Here is an 18,526-nt window from a genome sequence, read left to right as displayed (position 1 = left end):
ATTCACACAGGACACCGGATAAGACAAGAGAATACTCCAGATGAAACAGACTGACCCTAGCCCCCCGACACATAAACTACTGCAGCATAAATACTGGAGGCTGAGACAGGAGGGATCAGAAGACACTGTGGCCCCATCCGATGATACCCCCGGACAGGGCCAAACAGGCAGGATATAACCCCACCCACTTTGCCAAAGCACAGCCCCCACACCACTAGAGGGATATCTACAACCACCAACTTACCGTCCGAAGACAAGGCCGAGTATAGCCCACAAAGATGTCCGCCACGGCACAACCCAAGGGGGGGGCGCCAACCCAGACAGGAAGACCACGTCAGTGGCTCAACCTACTCAAGTGACGCACCCCTCCCATGGACGGCATGGAAGAACACCAGTAAGTCAGTGACTCAGCCCCTGTAAAAGGGTTAGAGGCAGAGAATCCCAGTGGGAAGAGGGGAACCGACAAGGCAGAGACAGCAAGGGCGGTTCGTTGCTCCAGCCTTTCCGTTCACCTTCACACTCCTGGGCCAGACTATACTTAATCATAGGACCTACTGAAGAGATAAGTCTTCAGTAAAGACTTAAAGGTTGAGACTGAGTCTGCGTCTCTCACATGGGTAGGCAGACCATTCCATAAAAATGGAGCTCTATAGGAGAAAGCCCTACCTCCAGCCGTTTGCTTAGAAATTCTAGGGACAATTAGGAGGCCTGCGTCTTGTGACCGTAGCGTACGTGTAGGTATGTACGGCAGGACCAAATCGGAAAGATAGGTAGGAGCAAGCCCATGTAATGCTTTGTAGGTTAGCAGTAAAACCTTGAAATCAGCCCTTGCCTTAACAGGAAGCCAGTGTAGGGAAGCTAGCACTGGAGTAATATGATCAAATTTTTTGGTTCTAGTCAGGATTCTAGCAGCCGTATTTAGCACTAACTGAAGTTTGTTTAGTGCTTTATCCGGGTAGCCGGAAAGTAGAGCATTGCAGTAGTCGAGCCTAGAAGTAACAAAAGCATGGATTAATTTTTCTGCGTCATTTTTGGACAGAAAGTTTCTGATTTTTGCAATGTTACGTAGATGGAAAAAAGCTGTCCTTGAAGCAGTCTTGATATGTTCTTCAAAAGAGAGATCAGGGTCCAGAGTAACGCCGAGGTCCTTCACAGTTTTATTTGAGACGACTGTACAACCATCCAGATTAATTGTCAGATTCAACAGAAGATCTCTTTGTTTCTTGGGACCTAGGACAAGCATCTCTGTTTTGTCCGAGTTTAAAAGTAGAAAATTTGCAGCCATCCACTTCCTTATGTCTGAAACACAGGCTTCTAGCGAGAGCAATTTTGGGGCTTCACCATGTTTCATTGAAATGTACAGCTGTGTGTCGTCCGCATAGCAGTGAAATTTAACATTATGTTTTCGAATGACATCCCCAAGAGGTAAAATATATAGTGAAAACAATAGTGGTCCTAGAACGGAACCTTGAGGAACACCGAAATTTACAATTGATTTGTCAGAGGACAAACCATTCACAGAGACAAACTGATATCTTTCCGACAGATAAGATCTAAACCAGGCCAGAACTTGTCCATGTAGACCAATTTGGGTTTCCAATCTCTCCAAAAGAATGTGGTGATCGATGGTATCAAAAGCGGCACTAAGATCTAGGAGCATGAGGACAGATGCAGAGCCTCGGTCTGACGTCATTAAAAGGTCATTTACCACCTTCACAAGTGCAGTCTCAGTGCTATGATGGGGTCTAAAACCAGACTGAAGCGTTTCGTATACATTGTTTGTCTTCAGGAAGGCAGTGAGTTGCTGCGCAACAACTTTTTCTAAAATTTTTGAGAGGAATGGAAGATTCGATATAGGCCGATAGTTTTTTATAATTTCTGGGTCAAGATTCGGCTTTTTCAAGAGAGGCTTTATTACTGCCACTTTTAGTGAGCTTGGTACACATCCGGTGGATAGAGAGCCGTTTATTATGTTCAACATAGGAGGGCCAAGCACAGGAAGCAGCTCTTTCAGTAGTTTAGTTGGAATAGGGTCCAGTATGCAGCTTGAGGGTTTGGAGGCCATGATTATTTTCATCATTGTGTCAAGAGATATAGTACTAAAACACTTTAGTATCTCCCTTGAGCCAAGGTCCTGGCAGAGTTGTGCAGACTCTGGACAATGAAGCCCTGGAGGAATACCCAGATTTAAAGAGGAGTCCGTAATTTGCTTTCTAATGATCATGATCTTTTCCTCAAAAAAGTTCATAAATTTATTACTGCTGAAGTGAAAGCCATCCTCCATTTGCGAATGCTGCTTTTTAGTTAGCTTTGCGACAGTGTCAAAAAGAAATTTCGGATTGTTCTTATTTTCCTCAATTAAGTTGGAAAAATAGGATGATCGTGCAGCAGTGAGGGCTCTTCGATACTGCACGGTACTGTCTTTCCAAGCTAGTCGGAAGACTTCCAGTTTAGTGTGGCGCCATTTCCGTTCCAATTTTCTGGAAGCTTGCTTCAGAGCTCGTGTATTTTCTGTATACCAGGGAGCTAGTTTCTTATGACAGATGTTTTTAATTTTTAGGGGTGCAACTGCATCTAGGGTATTGCGCAAGGTTGAATTGAGTTCCTCGGTTAGGTGGTTAACTGATTCTTGTCCTCTGACGTCCTTGGGTAGGCAGAGGGAGTCTGGAAGGGCATCAAGGAATCTTTGGGTTGTCTGAGAATTTATAGCACGACTTTTAATCTTCCTTGGTTGGGGTCTGAGCAGATTATTTGTTGCAATTGTAAACGCAATAAAATGGTGGTCCGATAATCCAGGATTATGAGGAAAAACATTAAGATCCACAACATTTATTCCATGGGACAAAACTAGGTCCAGAGTATGACTGTGGCAGTGAGTAGGTCCAGAGACATGTTGGACAAAACCCACTGAGTCGATGATGGCTCCGAAAGCCTTTTGGAGTGGGTCTGTGGACTTTTCCATGTGAATGTTAAAGTCACCAAAAATTAGAATATTATCTGCTATGACTACAAGATCCGATAGGAATTCAGGGAACTCAGTAAGGAACACTGCATATGGCCCAGGAGGCCTGTAAACAGTAGCTATAAAAAGTGATTGAGTAGGCTGCATAGATTTCATGACTAGAAGCTCAAAAGACGAAAACGTCATTGTTTTTTTTTTTGTAAATTGAAATTTGCTATCGTAAATGTTAGCAACACCTCCGCCTTTGCCGGATGCACGGGGGGTTTGGTCACTAGTGTAACCAGGGGGTGAGGCCTCATTTAACACAGTAAATTCATCAGGCTTAAGCCATGTTTCAGTCAGGCCAATCACATCAAGATTATGATCAGTGATTAGTTCATTGACTATAACTGCCTTGGAAGTGAGGGATCTAACATTAAGTAACCCAATTTTGAGATGTGAAGTATCACAATCTCTTTCAATAATGGCAGGAATGGAGGAGGTCTTTATACTAGTAAGATTACTGAAGCGAACACCGCCATTTTTAATTTTGCCCAACCAAGATCGAGGCACAGACACGGTCTCAATGGAGAAAGCTGAGCTGACTACGCTAACTGTGCTAGTGGCAGACTCCACTAAGCTGGCAGGCTGGCTAACAGCCTGTTGCCTGGCCTGCACCCTATTTCATTGTGGAGCTAGAGGAGTTAGAGCCCTGTCTATGTTCGTAGATAAGATGAGAGCACCCCTCCAGCTAGGATGGAGTCCGTCACTCCTCAGCAGGCCAGGCTTGGTCCTGTTTGTGGGTGAATCCCAGAAAGAGGGCCAGTTATCTACAAATTCTATCTTTTGGGAGGGGCAGAAAACAGTTTTCATCCAGCGATTGAGTTGTGAGACTCTGCTGTAGAGCTCATCACTCCCCCTAACTGGGAGGGGGCCAGAGACAATTACTCGATGCCGACACATCTTTCTAGCTGATTTACACGCTGAAGCTATATTGCGCTTGGTGACCTCTGACTGTTTCATCCTAACATCGTTGGTGCCGACGTGGATAACAATATCTCTATACTCTCTACACTCGCCAGTTTTAGCTTTAGCCAGCACCGTCTTTAGATTAGCCTTAACGTCGGTAGCCCTGCCCCCTGGTAAACAGTGTATGATCGCTGGATGATTAGTTTTAAGTCTAATACTGCGGGTAATGGAGTCGCCAATGACTAGGGTTTTCAATTTGTCAGAGCTAATGGTGGGAGCCGTCGGCGTCTCAGACCCCACAACGGGAGGAGCAGAGACCAGAGAAGTCTCGGCCTCCGACTCCGACTCGCTTAACGGGGAGAACCGGTTGAAAGTTTCTGTCGGCTGAATAAGCGACACCGGTTGAGCATTCCTACAGCGTTTCCCTCCAGAAGCCATGAGAAAGATGTCCGGCTGCGGGGACCGTGCGAGGGGGTTTATACTAACGTTACTATCTGTACTTACTGGTGGCACAGACGCTGTTTCATCCTTTCCTACACTGAAATGACCCTTGCCTAACGATTGCGTCTGAAGCTGGGCTTGCAGCACAGCTATCCTTGCCGTAAGGCGATCGTTCTCCTGTATATTATGAGTACAACGACTGCAATTAGAAGGCATCATGTTAATGTTACTTAGCTTCGGCTGTTTGAAGTCCTGACGAACCATGTCCAGATAAAACCTCCGGGGTAGGAAAGTTGAATGAAAAAAAAAGTTGAGTGAGGGAAAAAGTAAAAATATACGGTAATGAAAAAGTAAAAACCGTCAGGTAGCAAAGTAAAAACGGCAACAAAAACGCACAACAGCGTAAACAAGTCTGCAAGTTGTGACCGGAAACAGGAAACAGGAACTCCTAGTGGTCATTCATCCAGCAGTAACCTAGTGGTCATTCATCCAGCAGTAACCTAGTGGTCATTCATCCAGCAGTAACCTAGTGGTCATTCATCCAGCAGTAACCTAGTGGTCATTCATCCAACAGTAACTTAGTGGTCATTCATCCAACAGTAACCTAGTGGTCATTCATCCAACAGTAACCTAGTGGTCATTTATCCAACAGTAACCTAGTGGTCATTCATCCAACAGTAACCTAGTGGTCATTCATCCAGCAGTAACCTAGTGGTCATTCATTCAGCAGTAACCTAGTGGTCATTTATCCAGCAGTAACCTAGTGGTCATTCATCCAGCAGTAACCTAGTGGTCATCCAGCAGTAACCTAGTGGTCATTCATCCAGCAGTATCCTAGTGGTCATTCATCCAGCAGTAACCTAGTGGTCATTCATCCAGCAGTAACCTAGTGGTCATTCATCCAGCTGTAACCTAGTGGTCATTCATCCAGCAGTAACCTAGTGGTCATTCATCAGTAACCTAGTGGTCATTCATCCAGCAGTAACCTAGTGGTCATTCATCCAGCAGTAACCTAGTGGTCATTCATCCAACAGTAACCTAGTGGTCATTCATCCAGCAGTAACCTAGTGGTCATTCATCCAGCAGTAACCTAGTGGTCATTCATCCAGCAATAACCTAGTGGTCATTCATCCAGCAGTAACCTAGTGGTCATTCATCCAGCAGTAACCTAGTGGTCATCCAGCAGTAACCTAGTGGTCATTCATCCAGCAGTAACCTAGTGGTCATTCATCCAGCTGTAACCTAGTGGTCATTCATCCAGCAGTAACCTAGTGGTCATTCATCCAGCAGTAACCTAGTGGTCATTCATCCAGCAGTAACCTAGTGGTCATTCATCCAGCAGTAACCTAGTGGTCATTCATCCAGCAGTAACCTAGTGGTCATTCATCCAACAGTAACCTAGTGGTCATTCATCCAACAGTAACCTAGTGGTCATTCATTCAGCAGTAACCTAGTGGTCATCCAGCAGTAACCTAGTGGTCATTCATCCAACAGTAACCTAGTGGTCATTCATCCAGCAGTAACCTAGTGGTCATTCATCCAGCAGTAACCTAGTGGTCATTCATCCAGCAGTAACCTAGTGGTCATTCATCCAGCAGTAACCTAGTGGTCATTCATCCAGCAGTAACCTAGTGGTCATTCATCCAGCAGTAACCTAGTGGTCATTCATCCAGCAGTAACCTAGTGGTCATTCATCCAGCAGTAACCTAGTGGTCATTCATCCAGCAGTAACCTAGTGGTCATTCATCCAGCAGTAACCTAGTGGTCATTCATTCAGCAGTAACCTAGTGGTCATTCATCCAGCAGTAACCTAGTGGTCATTCATCCATCAGTAACCTAGTGGTTATTCATCCAGCAGTAACCTAGTGGTCATTCATCCAACAGTAACCTAGAGGTCATTCATCCAGCAGTAACCTAGTGGTCACAGTTCCCGCTCAGCCCAGTCAAAACTGTTCATGCTTAAAATCTTTTCCGTAACTTCATTACTGTTCTATCACGAAGCAAAACAACTCCGGTAAAAACGTAACCTACATCGTAGATTCCTCCGCAGCTCGCTCCTGTCCGGTGAGATCACAGCCCGGTTCGCTCCCGTCCGGTGAGATCACATATCACGGTTGGATCCTGTGTCCGGTGAGACTCGCCGCCATGAAGCAAAGTTGTTGTCTGCTCTGGGGAGCGCCGCGGGAGAGAGACTGAGACTGAGAGTGAGTGTGTGTGTGTGTGTGTGTGTGTGTGTGGGCTGAGAGAGACTGAGTGTGTGTGTGTCTGTGTGTGTGTGTGTGTGTGTGTGTGCTGAGAGAGACTGAGTGTGTGTGTGTGTGTGTGTGTGTGTGTGTGTGTGTGTGTGTGTGTGTGTGCTGAGAGAGACTGAGTGTGTGTGTGTGATTTATAAAGAGTTCATCCAGGGGACAGATGACTGGAATGGGAGGTGTGAGATGAGGGAGGTTTATTTACGCTGTTGTCTTCTTCCTCAACTGTCATGATATTGTTTCGCCACTAGAGGGAACCACCTGACCAGCCCTGGGCCTGAGCAGTCTGTTTCCAAGTCAACTTTTATTTGTCACATGCTTACGTAAACAACAGGTTGATTTTATACCCCCCACACCAGCACAACCAGGACACACAGGTTGATTTTATACCCCCACACCAGCACGACCAGGACACACAGGTTGATTTTATACCCCCACACCAGCACGACCAGGACACACAGGTTGATTTTATACCCCCACACCAGCACGACCAGGACACACAGGTTGATTTTATACCCCCAACACCAGCACGACCAGGACACACAGGTTGATTTTATACCCCCCAAACCAGCACGACCAGGACACACAGGTTGATTTTATACCCCCCACACCAGCACGACCAGGACACACAGGTTGATTTTATACCCCCACACCAGCACGACCAGGACACACAGGTTGATTTTATACCCCCACACCAGCACGACCAGGACACACAGGTTGATTTTATACCCCCACACCAGCACGACCAGGACACACAGGTTGATTTTATACCCCCCACACCAGCACGACCAGGACACACAGGTTGATTTTATACCCCCCAAACCAGCACGACCAGGACACACAGGTTGATTTTATACCCCCACACCAGCACGACCAGGACACACAGGTTGATTTTATACCCCCCACACCAGCACGACCAGGACACACAGGTTAAAATATCATAACAAACTCTGAACTAATTATATTCATTTGAGGACAGGTCGAAAAGCAATAAACATTTATGGTAATTTAGCTACCTAGCTTTATGTTGCTAGCTCATTTGTCCTGTGATTATAAACATTGGGTTGTTATTTTACCTGAAATGCACAAGGTCCTCAACGCCGACAATTAATCCACAGATAAAACGGTGAGGCAGATTAGTTTCTCATCATCTCTCCTCCTTCCTTCAGGCTTCTTCTTCTTATTCTGGACTTAATATGGTGGGTGGCAACCAACTTTACAGCATTACTACATCCTACCAGTGGGTGGTCCTAAATTCATCTTTCAATCACCCATAAGGGTATATGGTCGGTTGACCAGTCAGGAGCTGGAGAACTGGCTGAGAGCGGAGCTGGAGAACTGGCTGAGAGCGGAGCTGGAGAACTGGCTGAGAGCGGAGCTGGAGAACTGGCTGAGAGCGGAGCTGGAGAACTGGCTGAGAGCGGAGCTGGAGAACTGGCTGAGAGCGGAGCTGGAGAACTGGCTGAGAGTGGTTGACTGGTCAGGACTGCCCGACAAGTCAAAGGCGTGGATGTATCCGCAAGGCATCCTCCCGAGGATACTCTGACCTCTGCTCATCTACGAAGTACGTTTCTCCACAGTGGAGAACTTGGAGAGTGGTCAATACAGGGAGTGGAGCGACCCAAAGGTGGCCCAATGGGTGATAGTGGTCAATACAGGGAGTGGAGCAACCCAAAGGTGGCCCAATGGGTGATAGTGGTCAAGACCGGGAGGAAATGGAGAGCAGAGGAGGCCGTGCTGCAGGCTGAGTCTTGGCTGTGCCACAGTATCCTGGTGGGAGCAGTGACCCGGTGAAAAGATGGTCTGAGAACCTTGTCCAACACCCTGGTACGACACTGTCAAGGGGAAGGAGACACGCAAGCTTGGTCAGGTGGTGGTGAGAGCAGCTGTGGAAGATGAGAGGTCCAGCAGAGCAGTGGGAATGAGACAGCAAGGTGCCTGGACGAGGTGAGAGCACACAAAGGACAGGAAAGTCTTGTGGACTGACCTCTGGCAGGTCAGAACCACACTGCATTAAGTTCCTGATCCAGGCGGTGAACAGGAAAATCTTGTGGACTGACCTCTGGCAGGCGGAACCACACTGCATTAAGTTCCCGATCCAGGCGGTGAACAGGAAAGTCTTGTGGACGGACCTCTGGCAGGCGGAACCACACTCCATTAAGTTCCCGATCCAGGCGGTGAACAGGAAAGTCTTGTGGACTGACCTCTGGCAGGTCGGAACCACACTGCATTAAGTTCCCGATCCAGGCGGTGGACAGGAAAGTCTTGTGGACTGACCTCTGGCAGGTCGGAACCACACTGCATTAAGTTCCCGATCCAGGCGGTGAACAGGAAAGTCTTGTGGACTGACCTCTGGCAGGCGGAACCACACTGCATTAAGTTCCCGATCCAGGCGGTGAACAGGAAAGTCTTGTGGACTGACCTCTGGCAGGCGGAACCACACTGCATTAAGTTCCCGATCCAGGCGGTGAACAGGAAAGTCTTGTCGACTGACCTCTGGCAGGCGGAATCACACTGCATTAAGTTCACGATCCAGGCGGTGAACAGGAAAGTCTTGTGGACTGACCTCTGGCAGGTCGGAACCACACTGCATTAAGTTCCCGATCCAGGCGGTGGACAGGAAAGTCTTGTGGACTGACCTCTGGCAGGCGGAACCACACTGCATTAAGTTCCTGATCCAGGCGGTGAACAGGAAAGTCTTGTGGACTGACCTCTGGCAGGCGGAACCACACTGCATTAAGTTCCCGATCCAGGCGGTGAACAGGAAAGTCTTGTGGACTGACCTCTGGCAGGTCGGAAGAACACTGCATTAAGTTCCCGATCCAGGCGGTGAACAGGAAAGTCTTGTGGACTGACCACTGGCAGGTCGGAACCACACTGCATTAAGTTCCTGATCCAGGCAGTGAACAGGAAAGTCTTGTGGACTGACCTCTGCCAGGTCGGAACCACACTGCATTAAGTTCCTGATCCAGGCGGTGAACAGGAAAGTCTTGTGGACTGACCTCTGGCAGGCGGAACCACACTGCATTAACCTCTTTGGTATAGGGGGCAGTATTGAGAATTTTGGAAAAAATATGTTCCCATTTTTAACTGCCTCCTACACCAACTCAGAAGCTAGAATATGCATATTATTGTTCAGGTTTGGATAGAAAACACTCTGAATTTTCTAAAACTGTTTGAATGGTGTCTGTGAGTATAACAGAACTCCTATGGCAGGCAAAAACCTGACAAGGCTTCAAGCAGGAAGTACCCTGTCTGACAAGGAGTCGTGCGTCTTACCTCTTTTTATTGAAAAGTAAGGATCTTAGCTGTAACGTGACAATTCCCAGGGCTCCAATAGGCTCTCAGAGCCCGCGAAATAACTGAAGGTTTACGAGGGAACCTCAGGTTGAAATATATTATCGCCTTTTGTAAGTGGATGCTCGGAGGACCTTTCAATGATGCGCGTGCATGAGTCGCTTCTGAGGAGAAATTTTATTCGGCTGTTTAGGCTCAATGCATACTCCCGGTCGGAATATTAACACTTCTCTATGACATAAATGGCATAAAAATTGGTTTTAAACAGCGGTTGACATGCTTCGAAGTACGGTAATGGAATATTTAGACATTTTTGACACGCCAATGCGCCATGCGCGACACCGCGAAGAAGCATTCTAGAACTCACGAACAAAACGTCGCTGTTTGGATATAACGATGGATTATTTGGGACCAAACCAACATTTGTTATTGAAGTAGAAGTCCTGGCAGTGTATTCTGATGAAGAACAAGCAAGGTAAGAACATCTTTCTTATAGGAAATGTGATTTTGGTGGATGCTGACCTGGGTGGGTATCTAAATAGCTAGCCCTGTAATGCCGGGCTATGTACTTAGATTATTGCAAAATGTGCTTCATCCGAAAAGCTATTTTAAAATCGGACATATCGAGTGCATAGAGGGGTAATGTATCTATAATTCTTAAAATAATTGTTATGCTTTTTGTGAACGTTTATCGTGAGTAATTTAGCAAACTGTTAGTAAATTCACCGGAAGTTTGCGGTGGTTATGCTTTTTCTGAACGTCACATGCTAATGTAAAAAGCTGGTTTTTGATATAAATATGAACTTGATTGAACAGACATGCATGTATTGTATAACACAATGTCCTAGGTGTGTCATCTGATGAAGATTATAAAAGGTTAGTGCTGCATTTAGCTGTGGTTTGGGTTTATGTGACATGATATGCTAGCTTGAAAAATGGGTGTCAGATTTTTTCTGGCTGGGCACTCTGCTGACATAATCTAATGTTTTGCTTTTGTTGTAAAGCCTTTTTGAAATCGGACAGTGGGGTTAGATTAACGAGATTCTTGTCTTTAAATAGCTGTGAAATAGTCATATGTTTGAGAAATTGAAGTTATAGCATTTCTAACGATTCAAAAATCGCGCCACTGGATTTCAGTGGCTGTTACGTAGGTGGGACGAGTTCGTCCCACATGTACTAGAGAGGTTAAGTTCCTGATCCAGGCGGTGAACAGGAAAGTCTTGTGGACTGACCTCTGGCAGGTCGGAACCACACTGCATTAAGTTCCTGATCCAGGCGGTGGACAGGAAGGTTTTGTGGACTGACCTCTGGCAGGCAGAACCACACTGCATTAAGTTCCTGATCCAGGCGGTGGACAGGAAAGTCTTGTGGACTGACCTCTGGCAGGCGGAACCACACTGCATTAAGTTCCTGATCCAGGCGGTGAACAGGAAAGTCTTGTGGACTGACCTCTGGCAGGCGAAACCACACTGCATTAAGTTCCCGATACAGGCGGTGAACAGGAAAGTCTTGTGGACTGACCTCTGGCAGGTCGGAACCACACTGCATTAAGTTCCCGATCCAGGCGGTGAACAGGAAAGTCTTGTGGACTGACCTCTGGCAGGTCGGAACCACACTGCATTAAGTTCCCGATCCAGGCGGTGAACAGGAAAGTCTTGTGGACTGACCTCTGGCAGGCGGAACCACACTGCATTAAGTTCCTGATCCAGGCGGTGGACAGGAAAGTCTTGTGGACTGACCTCTGGCAGGCGGAACCACACTGCATTAAGTTCCTGATCCAGGCGGTGAACAGGAAAGTCTTGTGGACTGACCTCTGGCAGGCGGAACCACACTGCATTAAGTTCCTGATCCAGGCGGTGAACAGGAAAGTCTTGTGGACTGACCTCTGGCAGGCGGAACCACACTGCATTAAGTTCCTGATCCAGGCGGTGAACAGGAAAGTCTTGTGGACTGACCTCTGGCAGGTCGGAAGAACACTGCATTAAGTTCCCGATCCAGGCGGTTAACAGGAAAGTCTTGTGGACTGACCTCTGCCAGGTCGGAAACACACTGCATTAAGTTCCTGATCCAGGCGGTGAACAGGAAAGTCTTGTGGACTGACCTCTGGCAGGTCGGAATCACACTGCATTAAGTTCCTGATCCAGGCGGTGAACAGGAAAGTCTTGTGGACTGACCTCTGGCAGGCGGAACCATACTGCATTAAGTTCCTGATCCAGGCGGTGAACAGGAAAGTCTTGTGGACTGACCTCTGACAGGTCGGAACCACACTGCATTAAGTTCCCGATCCAGGCGGTGTATGATGTTCTACCCAGCTCACCAAACCTGATCTGCTGGGGGGCAAAGTGGAAACTCCTGCATACCCAGTATAGTCCAAGAGAGGGACACTGGAGCACATCCTGAACTGCTGTCCTAAAGCTCTGGGAGGGGGCCGTTATCGCTGGTGCCATGACCAGGTTCTCAAGACCATTCAGAAGCAATCTGCACAGGAATCAGCAAGAGTAAGCGAGCTCAGCCTACCTGTCAGAAGATCACTTTCATCCGAGCTGGAGAAACCAGGATCAAAATCCAAACCACCAGCAGGGATCCTAGCTACTGCTCAGCACTGGCAGCTGACAGCAGACCAGGAGAAGCAGCTGAAGTTCCCGCAGCACATGGTCAAGACAACCCTGAGACCAGACATCACCCCTGGTCTCAGAGTTCACAAAGACCATCATTATTCTGGAGCTGACAGTCCCTTCTGAAGATTGTCTTGAGGAGGCGTACAGGAGGAAGAGGGCCAAGAACGAGGGACTGGTCATCAACTGCCAGAAGCAGGATTGGAAGGCTAGGTATATTTCTTTTTCTGTTATTTTACCAGGTAAGTTGACTGAAAACACATTCTCATTTACAGCAACGACCTGGGGAACAGTTACAGGGGAGAGGAGGGGGATGAATGAGCCAATTGGAAACTGGGGATTATTAGGTGACCATGATGGTTTGAGGGACAGATTGGGAGTTTAACCAGGACACCAGGGGTTAACACCCCTACTCTTACGATAAGTACCATGGGATCTTTAATGACCTCAGAGAGTCAGGACACCCGTTTAACGTCCCATCCGAAAGACAGCACCCTACACAGGGCAATGTCCCCAATCACTGCCCTGGGGCATTGGGATATTTTTTAGACCAGAGGAAAGAGTGCCTCCTACTGGCCCTCCAAAACCACTTCCAGCAGCATCTGGTCTCCCATCCAGGGACTGACCAGGACCAACCCTGCTTAGCTTCAGAAGCAAGCCAGCAGTAGTATGCAGGGTGGTATGCCTATCGAGGTAGGCTACAGCGGTTTCGCTGGGTGATCCCTCTACAGAGCCTACAACACACTCGGCATCAATGGAGCGAAGAGGAGGAGAGCCATCAGCAACACCATCGAGGCAGCTGAAAAAGCCTCAAGATGGCCCTGGATCAAGAGAAGAGATCCATGGGGAGCAGCATAATGCCACCTGGACACAAGTCGGTGTCTGATCAACCTCGGGTGAGTTACCTGGGCGAGGGCGTCTGATCAACCTCGGGTGGGTCACCTGGGCGAGGGCGTCTGATCAACCACGGGTGGGTCACCTGGGCGAGGGCGTCTGATCGACCTCGGGTCGGTCACCTGGGCGAGGGCGTCTGATCAACCTCGGGTGGGTCACCTGGGCGAGGGTGTCTGATCGACCTCGGGTGGGTCACCTGGGCGAGGGCGTCTGATCAACCTCGGGTGGGTCACCTGGGCGAGGGCTTCTGATCGACCTCGGGTGGGTCACCTGGGCAAGGGCGTCTGATCAACCTCGGGTGGGTCACCTGGGCGAGGGCGTCTGATCAACCTCGGGTGGGTCACCTGGGCGAGGGCGTCTGATGTTGTAAGACTCAAAACACCCTATGACCCCAGGTTACATCACTGATGATGTGTCCAGGAGCATCAAGAGATGTATTCATTCAACCTGTCCAGTACGCAGACGACCTGCTCACAGAGCTTCCTGTACAGGTAATCTATTTCCGTAAAGTGTTGAGGCCAGCAATTAAAGACAATGAGAGGCTCAATGAAACATGTTACAGAACTTCTGTATTTCAAGCACCACTCCCTTCTTCCTAGTTTCCCCTGATGTTGCTACGGCGATCAAGCAGTTTTTTTTTTATCATCCCTGTATCTGTCGCTTCTGCATAGAGATTGTTTTCTAAACTGAAACTCCTAATGATCTGAAGCATTGGTCTCTCGGTCTGATTGGCGCTTTTGAACGCCTGAGTTTAAGCCCTTCTCATCGTACTGGCGCGGTTGTAGCCTTGAACACGGTATTTGTTCGCCGATGTCCCCTTTATACTGATGTCCCCTTTATGCCGATGTCCCCTTTATGCCGATGTCCCCTTTATACCGATGTCCCCTTTATACCGATGTCCCCTTTATACCGATGTCCCCATTATGCCGATGTCCCCTTTATGCCGATGTCCCCTTTATACCGATGTCCCCTTTATGCCGATGTCCCCTTTATACCGATGTCCCCTTTATGCCGATGTCCCCTTTATACCGATGTCCCCTTTATACGTTCAATCGGTTACAGTCGGTCTTTTTCAAGGCCTGAGGCACTTTTTTTCGGTCACATTTCTGAAGCCCAAACAAAGAAACATTTTATATTCCAAATACATATGGAAATTAAAACGGTTTTATGAATAATTTTTTTTGGGGGGGGAGGGATACTCTCAAAATGATTTGTGTCCTTTTTTAAAAAAAACACTATGATAGACATCAAGATGGAGGCTTAACGGGACATTCCAGCGACAGGGTGGATTTTCTGACAGGAAATCCCTCTTCATCTGTCACGTCCTGACCAGTAATAGGGGTTATTGGTTATTGTAGTTTGGTCAGGGCGTGGCAGGGGGGTGTTTGTTTAGAGTGTTTCGGGATTTGTTGGGCTATGTTCTATGTTAGTCTATTTCTATGTTAGTTCTAGTATGTCTATTTCTATGTGGTGTTTATTGGGTGGACCTTCAATAGGAAGCAGCTGCTCCTAGTTGCTTCTAATTGAAGGTCCTATTTAAGAGGGGATGTTTTTTTTTATGGCTTTTGTGGGTAGTTATTTCCTGTTTAGTGTTGTTTTGTTGTTGTTTTTGTATACGTGTTTATTTTTTGTTTTCCTTCTTCAATAAAAAAATGAAGATGAGTATACACATTCCCTCTGCGTTTTGGTCCAATTCTGTAACGCCCTGGCCATAGAGAGGGTTTTTTTGTTCTTTATTTTGATTAGGCCAGGGTGTTACATTGGGTAGGCCAGGGTGTTACATTGGGTAGGCGTTCTATGTTTTTTCTAGGTTTTGTATTTCTTTGTTTTGGGCCGTGTGTGGCTCCCAATCAGGCACAGCTGAAGTTCGTTGTTGTTGATTGGGAGTCACACATAAGGAGCATGTGTTTTCTTTGGGTTTTGTGGGGGATTATTTCTGTTTAATGTTTTGCACCTGACAGGACTGTTTGGCTGTCGGTTTTCTTGTTTGTTTTGTATAGTGTTCTTACGTAATTAAAAATACAAAGATGAACACTAACTCCGCTGCGTATTGGTCCACTTTCTTGGACGATGACTTCTCTGTTTCGTCTGACGAAGAAGACAGCCGTTACAAATCCCTACGACACACGTTCCCTCTGCGTTTTGGTCCAATCCCTACGAGACCCGTTCCCGCTGCGTTTTGGTCCAATCCCTACGAGACCCGTTCCTGCTGCGTTTTGGTCCAATCCCTACGAGACCCGTTCCCGCTGCGTTTTGGTCCGATCCCTACGACACCCGTTCCCGCTGCGTTTTGGTCCGATCCCTACGAGACCCGTTCCCGCTGCGTTTTGGTCCAATCCCTACGAGACCCGTTCCTGCTGCGTTTTGGTCCGATCCCTACGACACCCGTTCCTGCTGCGTTTTGGTCCGATCCCTACGAGACACGTTCCCGCTGCGTTTTGGTCCGATCCCTACGAGACACGTTCCCGCTGCGTTTTGGTCCAATCCCTACGAGACCCGTTCCTCATGTGAGATTATTTAAGAGTGGTGTCACAGGCGTCAATGAACGGCGACCAAAATGCAGCGGGTATAGTGCTCATCTTTCCTGTTTATTTAGAAAAAACACTCAAAACGAAATAAACAGACGACGAAAACAGTTCCATAAGGCTCCCAGGCTATACAGAAAACAACCACCCACAAAAACACAGGAAAAACAGGCTGCCTAAGTATGGCTTCCAATCAGAGACAACGACAGACACCTGCCTCTGATTGGAAGCCATTCCCGGCCAAAACATAGAAAAAGAAACATAGAAATAAAAAACTAGAACCAAAATCCCCTAGAACCAAAAAAAAAAAAAAAGCACAAAACAAACACCCTCTGCCACACCCAGACCAAACTACAATTACAAATAACCCCTTTTACTGGTCAGGATGTGACATGTGGATATTCCGATCGAATGTCTTCAAAACCGTTTTCCATTAATTCCCAGGGATGTTCCGTGAAATAAAGAAATAAATCAGGTTTAATTTTTCCTCGACATCCCTTTCTGAAAAGAAGAGCGCAGGACTACTGTAATGTAGGCTATTCATGTTATATAATATGGGCTTATCACCAAGAAGGGGGCATTCAATTCAATTAACACAATATTTCAACTTACACTTGTAGCGCTCGTCGTAGTGGACGGACCAAGGCGCAGCGGGTTGAGTGCTCATATTAACTTTATTAGAACACTTATAAACAAAACAAGGGCGGGCGGGGGGGGGGGGGCGACCGGCCGACAAACAGTCTTGCAGGCAACACACAGCTACGCAAAGAACAAATCCCATGACAAACACAGTCCTATTTATAGGACCTTCAATCAGAGGCAACGATAGACAGCTGCTTCCAATTGACGGCCCCAACCCCAATTACCTAAAACATAGAAATAGAAATGACTAGACATAACATAGAAATACACTAACATAGAACAATGACAAAAACCCCGGAATACATAAACCAAACACCCCTCTACATACACACACACCCCCCGAACCATATAAAACAAACAGCCTCTGCCACGTCCTGACCAAACTATAATAACCAATAACTCCTATTACTGGACAGGACGTGACAGCACTGTTAATGTTGGAGGATTTAATTAGGGCCAATAGTCCAATAGCCTCTTACCAAACCCTGTTAACCTGTTGTAACCCTATTATAGTGATAAACATATTGATCTGAGAGCGGGACAGACGCAGTCTGTCAGCAGAGATAATGCAGGGAGAGCTCGTCTCCACTCCCTCCCTCCCTCCATTCATCCTTCTATCTGATGATGATAGTAGTCTAGCTGGTGCTGTCCCAGCCTCCCTCTCTCCATCCTTCTATCTGATGATAGTAGTCTAGCTGGTGCTGTTCCAGCCTCCCTCTCTCCATTCATCCTTCTATCTGATGATAGTAGTCTAGCTGGTGCTGTTCCAGCCTCCCTCCCTCCCTCTCTCCATTCATCCTTCTATCTGATGATAGTAGTCTAGCTGGTGCCGTCCCAGCCTCCCTCTGTACAGATCAGGGCGGGGCGTTGGAGAGAGAGAGAGAGAGAGAGGGGAATGCAGCCTCTGTCTCTGCTCTCCTTCCGTTTTGTAGGATCAGTCTGCCTCTGTTCGTTTCGTCCCTTAAAGAAATGATGGCCACTGCAGCGTTACTCCCTCCATCCATTTCGCCGACCCATCGCGGCTGTTCGGACGGCTGTTGAAAAATCGACACCCTACGTTTCAGATATGGCCCATATCGGGGCGGTGTGACACAAGGAACGGCACCAAGTGGATGATCTTAACGCACGTTTAGGGAGGACCGGGTGGTCGCGGAGGAGAGCGGAGACTATTGTGCTCCCAGGTTCGGCGGAGAGAGAGAGAGAGAGAGGATCGCTCGATGGTCTGATGGCGCAGAAAATTCGCCATTGTCTGGATGTGCAAATCTCCGGCGAGCCCTGAGAACAGAAGCCCGATCGACTCCCTTCAGTTGAACAACAGTAGAGATACCATGATCTCATCGGTGCCTTGCGTTTTATATCTGCTGTTCTGTATCCAGGTAAGACGGAGCAGTTTCTGTTCAATCATTACTAATCAATAGAGAGAGAGAGGGAGAGAGGGGGAGAGAGAGAGAGACAGAGAGAGAGAGAGAGACAGAGAGAGAGATGGTCCGCATGTCTGATGGTAAATGAAGCTGAAGACGTCTGTTTTCTTTTTTCGCGGAACAGCCTCTGCTCTAACATCCCGAGGACAGCCTTTCAACGTGTATTTATGGATATAAAAACACCACCGTTATAATACTTTCATACCTATTATCGTGCCAAATGTGGTCTAGGTCGGGAGATAACGCGGTATGGCATGCTAGGTCTGGAGATAACGCGGTATGGCATGCTAGGTCCGGAGATAACACGCTATGGCATGCTAGGTCCGGAGATAACACGCTATGGCACGCTAGGTCTGGAGATAACACGCTATGGCACGCTAGGTCCGGAGATAACACGCTATGGCATGCTAGGTCCGGAGATAACACGCTATGGCATGCTAGGTCCGGAGATAACACGCTATGGCATGCTAGGTCCGGAGATAACACGGTATGGCATGCTAGGTCCGGAGATAACACGCTATGGCATGCTAGG

General features: G+C 47.5%; 1 protein-coding gene across 4 annotated transcripts in view; it reads right to left on the bottom strand.

The window, feature by feature from the left end:
• The window catches only part of LOC115189823 (adipocyte plasma membrane-associated protein), a 39,860-nt gene extending 33,282 nt beyond the window's left edge, over positions 1–6,578 (bottom strand). For all 4 annotated transcript variants that reach the window (XR_003877006.1, XR_003877005.1, XM_029748329.1 and 1 more), the window contains exon 1: positions 6,383–6,578. Coding sequence is in view for 2 of the 4 variants with exons in the window: in XM_029748329.1 (XP_029604189.1) it covers positions 6,383–6,384 (2 nt within the window). In the remaining 2 variants the exon portion in view is untranslated. The remainder of the gene's footprint in view (positions 1–6,382) is intronic.
• Between the last annotated feature and the right edge of the window lie 11,948 nt (positions 6,579–18,526).

This window comes from Salmo trutta, unplaced genomic scaffold (assembly GCF_901001165.1).
Source record: "Salmo trutta unplaced genomic scaffold, fSalTru1.1, whole genome shotgun sequence".
In the NCBI taxonomy this organism is placed as follows: domain Eukaryota; kingdom Metazoa; phylum Chordata; class Actinopteri; order Salmoniformes; family Salmonidae; genus Salmo; species Salmo trutta.
This window is presented reverse-complemented; position numbering and strand designations above follow the sequence as displayed.